The sequence below is a fragment of the Apaloderma vittatum genome, unplaced genomic scaffold, assembly GCF_000703405.1.
Source record: "Apaloderma vittatum isolate BGI_N311 unplaced genomic scaffold, ASM70340v1 scaffold44232, whole genome shotgun sequence".
Lineage (NCBI taxonomy): Eukaryota > Metazoa > Chordata > Aves > Trogoniformes > Trogonidae > Apaloderma > Apaloderma vittatum.
Genome location: NW_009702756.1, coordinates 11,302 through 18,240, shown reverse-complemented (window position 1 = coordinate 18,240; position 6,939 = coordinate 11,302). Strand labels below are relative to the sequence as shown.

Here is a 6,939-nt window from a genome sequence, read left to right as displayed (position 1 = left end):
TTTATTTATTTATTTATTTATTTATTTTGCAGAATGGCAGTATAATGTCCAAAAATTATCATCTGTGATTTGGCATTTATTTCAGGTTGTTTTTGTGCTTAGAATAATTATGGAGCAATTAAATCTTGTTCAATCAGGGAAGTTGTGCAACATTGTTGTTTTTTGGGTCTTTTGGGATGGATTTTCTGTTTGGTTGGTTGGTTAAGAATTCATCTAAAATGTGCTTATGAAAACTAATCCTCAATCCTCACTTTTTAAGACAAATTCTCTTTAATCAGTTTAAATAAAAAAGACCTGCTTCTGCTTTGTTGCTACATAATTTTCTATTACTGTCCTTAGGGACGTTATTTGCTTGTGTGGGCTTTTTCAAAGAATTTAAGAGATTAATGACTTTGGCCAGTCTAAAACTGGTACTTTGTAATAGCACGTGTGACTCGGAAGACTTATTTTCTGTTTCAGACACATCTGCATTTTTTGTTTTGCAAAAATCAAAAGAGTTAGGAGAAGGGTAAATATTCCAATCACAAGATAATAGATTTTTTTTTTTTTACAAGAAGATAAATTCTTGTGTATTTCATGGTGGATACAGAGTTGTTTAAAGGAAGACACGTTCTCCAGATGTTCCAACTAAATCCAAATCAAAATTTTTTAAAAAGGAGCATCCTGCAATTATTTCTATAGGCTGTCTTCATATAGATTTTATCTAAGAGATCAAGGGATAGGTCCTATTTATATAAAGCAGATCGTTTCTGCTCTATGCATGTTTTTAATGTTGATTCCTCTGGTATGAAGAAATAATCTGCTCTGCAAAGCTGAGAGATGTGTATGGGTAAAACAATAAGTACATTCCTTCTTTGAAAAATACTGTCACTTTATCCTCTGCATTAGACTGACTTTGGTTTTAAAGAGATTTTTAAAAGTAAGGGATTGTTGTCTATGAATGCCCCCTCTTCGGAGGATAGGCATTCATAATAAAGGTCTGGTGGGAAAAAAAAGGCCAGTGCTAAGCGCTTCAGGAAAAAAAATAGGATGAAAACAAACAAAAAGTCTCACTTTAAACAGTTTCCTATGAAGCAGTTGGTATTCTTCCTGCTTTGATGGAAGTTGATGACTCACACGTTCATCTGCCAAGTGTATAAAGGGGAGCGAACACACTTCGCAGGCAGTTTTCATTATGTAAAACAATGTGCTCTACAAATAGAATTGCAGAGTTAAGAAAAAATATTGTATAGCAGAGATTACAACTTCAGATTTTCCTGTGTCAGTTGTAGTATAGAAAAACACTGAATACCTGCGTGTAGTCCTTTTCTAATGGTTGGCAGTGAGATTGTAATGCCTCGCTACGTAAAGAAGCTCGTCTCGGCATGCGTGCAGTCGTTAGGCACGTGTATGAAATAAGGGAAGTACCTTGTAGGTGGAAGTATCACCATCACATCTGTACGTTGTGTCCTCCTCTCTTGTGGTCAAACACTGGTTCTTCCTGTGTCTACAGTGAATGTTTGCTATCTGGAAAAACATATTCCCCTGTGGCCCAGTGAGATATTTTGTGTCTGAGAGTAGAGCTTGCATTATTTTGAGGGGTAATACCCTTACGTTAATTCCCTGGGTGACTTGGCCGAGATGATTCTGCTCCATTGTATTTTGAGAGTCCTACGGTCTTGGTTTCTTCAGTTTTGATGGGTCTACTTTTCTGTACTTTTATCTTCAACTCTGGGGTCTACAGTAACTATCTTGTGCTTGCTCTCAGCAAACCCCTTTCTCCCTTCAGCAGGCTGCTGTGGAGTTGCCTTCCTCTGCAGATCCTCTCTATATAATTCTTAATGGCCCTGGAATACTCTTTGATCCTGGCTTCTAAGAGGAATCTGGATAGAGGGATATTCTGTTGAGTAGGCACAGGAAAGTCAAGTATAAAGCCACATTCATTATTAAATTCAGCACCTGAAACTAACAGCTGCTCTCAGAAAATCTACCCCAGAGAGGTGTGCCAGTATTGGGTTTGCACTCTTACTAATGTATTATTATATATCATCAAAGGTAAATGCAGTTATTTTACTCTAAAAAAAATTGCTTTACAGTAGTATATCAATATTTAAAGTGAAACATTGGTTCGAAAGTTCTCTTGCAAGGGTTCATGCTGTAAAGGCTATATTGGTTTAAAAAATCTAGGTCTTGGGTTTCTTTGTCCAGAAAGGGTACCTGGAGCTCTGTGTCTGTGATGGTGAAATTTGTGTTTTGTTCTCAGTTGTTAAAGGAAAATGTTTCTAACATGAAAGCCCCGTAATATTCTGTTCAAAATATAATAGGAAATTAAGATGTTTGTCGATAGGCTTACCTGTGTAGGAAGTCTTTAAAACTCTGTCCTAGGTGTGCCTTATATGTGGTTCAAATGTATTAGTACTAATAGTAAATCTTACTGAAATTGAATTGGAAAACATTCCAAAGTATATGTGTAATAATTTATTGCATTAAAGGAAAAGGCCATATTTGTGAGACTTGAAATACAATGCACATGCACAAGTGTAAAAAAATGTTTTGTTGAGAAATCAGTTGTTGGAAATGTATGTTTTTAATTTTAGTAGTTTGAGCTTATGGATCAGAGCTAGTAGAAGACTCAGGGTGAGCAGAATGGAGGAAATATTTTTCAAAAAATTACTATAGAACAAAATTGAATACCTTAAAAACTCAGTGATTTTAGCTTTCTGCCTTCTAGGAATCACTATTAATGCTAGAAGCCAAAGGGGTGTTGCTAAATGGCATTCTTTTGAATCTTAACAGCACAAAATAAACTTATGTGAATTATCTTCCAAAGCATTATCAGATGGTGAAGGCCTTTTAGATTAAATAAATAGAGTAGCACAAAAATGGTGAAGAGACATGGGTGCCTTTTGTTCCTGAAAGTTTCATGTCATCTGCTCACATAGGATTTGTTTCACAAGGAGGCTGTTCTTTCATCGTGACTTCCAAAAAACCCAAAGAAGTCTAATGAAAGGTGCACATTGCAGTCATTGCTTGATTATGTCCAGGAATCCTCCGTGAGCACGTTGTAGGTAACCAGAAGTCAAGCTAGTATAATGGCAGCTTTGTAATGGGGAGCAGGAGCAAGAGAAAGATTAGAACAGGGCAGAAGGATGTGTGTCTTTGCTGGTGGCAGGATCTCATCTCCTTTTATCTTGTTTAGGTTTCTCCTCTGCCTCCTACTTAAAGGTCCATGTTAAAACCCACCACGGTGTTCCCCTTCCCCAGGTCTCCAGGCACCAGGAGTCCATCCCGAATGGGGGAGCAGCGTTCCACTGCGTCAGGACCTATGGCATCAAAGGCAAGAGACGGGCTCTCTGCACCTTGCTGCTCTGTGCAGAGCTTTGTGTTGTGGGATGTTGGGCTGGGCGTGAGAAAGGGGAGGGTGGAAGAACAGGGAAAATACTGGAGAGAAGCTCAGGGAGATGCAGAGAAATCTCATAGCATCACATCGTATGTGATACGTGTCCTTGGATAGCCAATTTAAGAAGTCTGGGGGAAGGAGATGGACACGTAAGGGTACATGAATTTTTGGCAGCTTCTTTGATTTTAGAAATTGAAAAAAAAGGTGTCAGTTCGTCTTGGCCATCTTCCTAGGAGCCGTCAGTGTTTGAATTTTGCCTGAGGGGTGCAGATCCTTGACGGTTCCTTAGTCCCACTATACTTGAATCTCGTGTCAGTCGAACCGCATTTCTGATTTCTGGTGAAGGAAGGGGGAGTCAGATAATGGAGTTCATAAAGATTCTTGAGCAGCAAAAGCAATATTCATCCCCAGGTTGATGAGGAGCCATGCAACTATCTGTACTTAAACTTACACTTTTTAACGCTGTTGAGGAGGAGAGGTAGAGGTGATAATAGGGCTGGTTTTTTGTTGTTTTTTTTAACCTGTGTTTAACTTCTGAAAGGAAAAGAAAGACAGAAAAAGTGTATTACTGTAAAAATAGAGAATTTAACTTCTGAACGTGTAAAGCTGTGTGTTAATCTATGTAGAACAGTTTGCTTTTTGATTCTTGATTTGAGCTGTCGGTATTCCTGGTGAAGCTGAAACATCAGAAAATTCTTCAAAACCGTAGTTACACCAAAAAGTTACACTTTTTTTCTTGTCCAGGAGAACACAACATGCTGAGTTAAACAAAGTCCGTGCCAGCAGAAAGCTACAACTGTGTAATTTTTTCTGTTGAACTCCTGATAGAGTTACTACAGAAGCCTTTTGGGTGTGGGTGGTGTGCTGACTTAACAAGAGATTTACTCCAGCTCAGTGGTGTATTGATTTCATGCATATCCTGTTTGGTTTGTAATGCCGAGGCCAGAGCAAATCTGTCTTTTGGGTTGTGCCAAGTGGTTCTCTGGTCTTTTAGAGTTAATAGTAGGTACAGCTTATTTGTATTCAGAGACTTGTTTAAGGAGTACGTCTGAGTTTCCCACGCTCATTCATACGCGCTGAGCAAAAAGTGTGGACAAACTTTCTTGGCATTCTGCCAGAAGAGAATGGGGAGCACTCCAAACATACCAATGGCTTTGCCAGGATATGTATCCAAATGACTTAAAATAGTGTCCCTAACCTTTTCCCTGTTTCACACTACGGTATTTAAAGGTAGAACATATTTAGATTATGAAGTTCACTTCTAACAGTTTGCATATAACTTGTAAAAGAGTTCCTCAAGACTAAATGGAATTGTACTTCTTAAATTCCAGTAGCTTACTCCTGTTTTGCTGAGTATTTCGAGGTTTCTTCCTGTCTTGCTGCAGCCTGTTGGACTTTAGTAGGTTTCTAGGCTCTCTCCCAAAGTATCAACACTGTGTCCGAAGTGTGGGAGTGAATTGCATAGATAAAAAAATCATCATTAGGTCTATCCTTTTGTGTAGTGCCTGAGGTATAAACATTGAGATTCAAAAAAATATCATATAAACCAGAGACTCCATTAAGGTTGCATTCAGGACCATGACAAACGCATAATGAAAAGCTGGATGTTGCTCTGATAGCAGCCCAGTGGTTTGTAAAGAGCATCTGTGGTCAAGGGCTTTAGAATATGAGGGTTTGTGATGTTCAGCCTGCATCGTTCTGTCATGGCAGGTATTAATGAAATCAGGTGGTAACCAATGTAATCTCTTTTAGTGCGTGTTAAATACCTTTTTGGGGAGATGAGATTCTGAAAACGTATCTCTTTTTCTCTTTCTCGTAGAAGGCCAGAAATGTTCACATTCGGACCCGATTGAGAGTTCTGATTCATACGGAGACCTCTCTGACACCAGTGACCTCAAGACTCCTGAGAAGCAGAGCACCAATGGGTCCTTCTCGTGTGACATGGCAGTCAGCAAAAACAAAATGGAGACGGAAGGAGAGAAGAAGTACCCTTGCCCTGAATGTGGCAGCTTTTTCAGATCCAAGTCTTACCTGAACAAACACATACAGAAAGTTCACGTCAGAGCCCTTGGTGGCCCATTGGGGGACCTTGGTCCTGCTCTAGGATCCCCCTTTTCACCCCAACAGAACATGTCTCTCCTGGAGTCGTTTGGGTTTCAGATCGTCCAGTCAGCATTTGCATCATCCCTAGTGGATCCAGAGGTCGACCAGCAACCAATGGGGCCAGAGGGGAAATGAGATCGGTTTGATCTTAACAAAGCAAAGCGGCAGTCTGGCTATAATGATAAGATGCTGTGAATGAAAGAGGAAATAATGAAATTTGGTTCTATAGCTGAGAATTTTTTATTCCTTTTAGCTTCCCTCTTTGTCTCATGCCCTACCCCACCTTTAAACCTTCCCTGGGGAGAGGGAGAAAATGCTTCTTAGCTGATGAATTACAGAAGATGGTGACCTTGAATAGGAGACATGACCTAAAACACCTAATGGAGCTTTAGAGGCTGCTGCTGGTGTTTCGTTACAATCTTCCGGAATAAACAAAAGTTCCCAGCACCGATTCGAGACTTAGACAGTCCTAGTGACCGAGGCACCTGCGGAGCTACAGCTACAGGGAGCTATGCTTTCATTCTCTCTCTACTTCCCACCTTCCCTAACCTACCCAAGAAGAACAGTAAGTTTTTAAAAACAGACCCGTTATTGACCCATTATTGAATATAACATTAAGTAAAATGCCCCATGGTACCTAGCAGGTTACAATGCAGTTGTCCTTTTAAAAACAGAAAAATTTAAGGAAGGCGAGAAAATTTCAACCCCTTCTGCCGTTTGTGAGGCTGTGAGTGCTGCAGCAGGACTGAACTGCTGAGAAAAGTCACCATTCAGAACAGGTTGTTTTTGTTACTTTTAACCATTAAACTTGCTGTCAGGTTTTTAATTTTCTATTATTATTATTTTAGGACCTGTTGTAGTGAATTGCTACTGAAAAGCCAGTCTAAGGCGATACACAGAGCACTCTTAAAGCAGCAGTCACATTAGGGTTAGTATTAATTTTTTTTTTAGATGTACCATAATTAATATCTTGGCTAGTTGATTGTTTTAAGTCTATGAAAGAAATAGTTTTATGAAAAAAGAAAAAAAGAAAAAAAAAAGGAAGGAAAAATACCATTGCAGTCTGGTTGACTGGTGCTCATTTTTCATGTGGGGACCTAGGGTATAAACATGATCAGCTATCGGGTTGACACTATGTACCACTGACTTGTTTAGTGTGAATAAACCCAGGGGTTCACAGAGTGATTTTGGTTTAATTGGATTGGACTCTATTAAAGAAGTTAGTATGTTACTTTGCATCCCCTCGTTTTGTCTGGTTTTTGAGCATTTTAGCCACCTGTCCAAAAGGTGTGCAAATGAGAACCAGTAAATAAGACATTAATCCCACTCTGCACGGTACTGTATTCTCGGGGAGCTGGGCTTTGTAGCCTACAGCCGTGCTCTCCTGATCTGCCTCTAGTCAGCTTTGTAAAAACCAGTTTTAGTCCTTTCTTTCTCGAAGAAGAAGGATTTCTACT

At 39.4% G+C, this 6,939-nt stretch overlaps 1 protein-coding gene across 1 annotated transcript; it reads left to right on the top strand.

The window, feature by feature from the left end:
* Nucleotides 1–3,178: 3,178 nt before the first annotated feature.
* LOC104270084 (POZ-, AT hook-, and zinc finger-containing protein 1-like) lies at nucleotides 3,179–6,060 on the top strand (the record flags this gene model as incomplete). Its single annotated transcript, XM_009864336.1, has 2 exons — nucleotides 3,179–3,316; nucleotides 5,199–6,060. Coding segments are annotated over 2 exons (557 nt in total), but the record flags the coding sequence as incomplete, so codon positions are not given.
* Nucleotides 6,061–6,939: the final 879 nt, after the last annotated feature.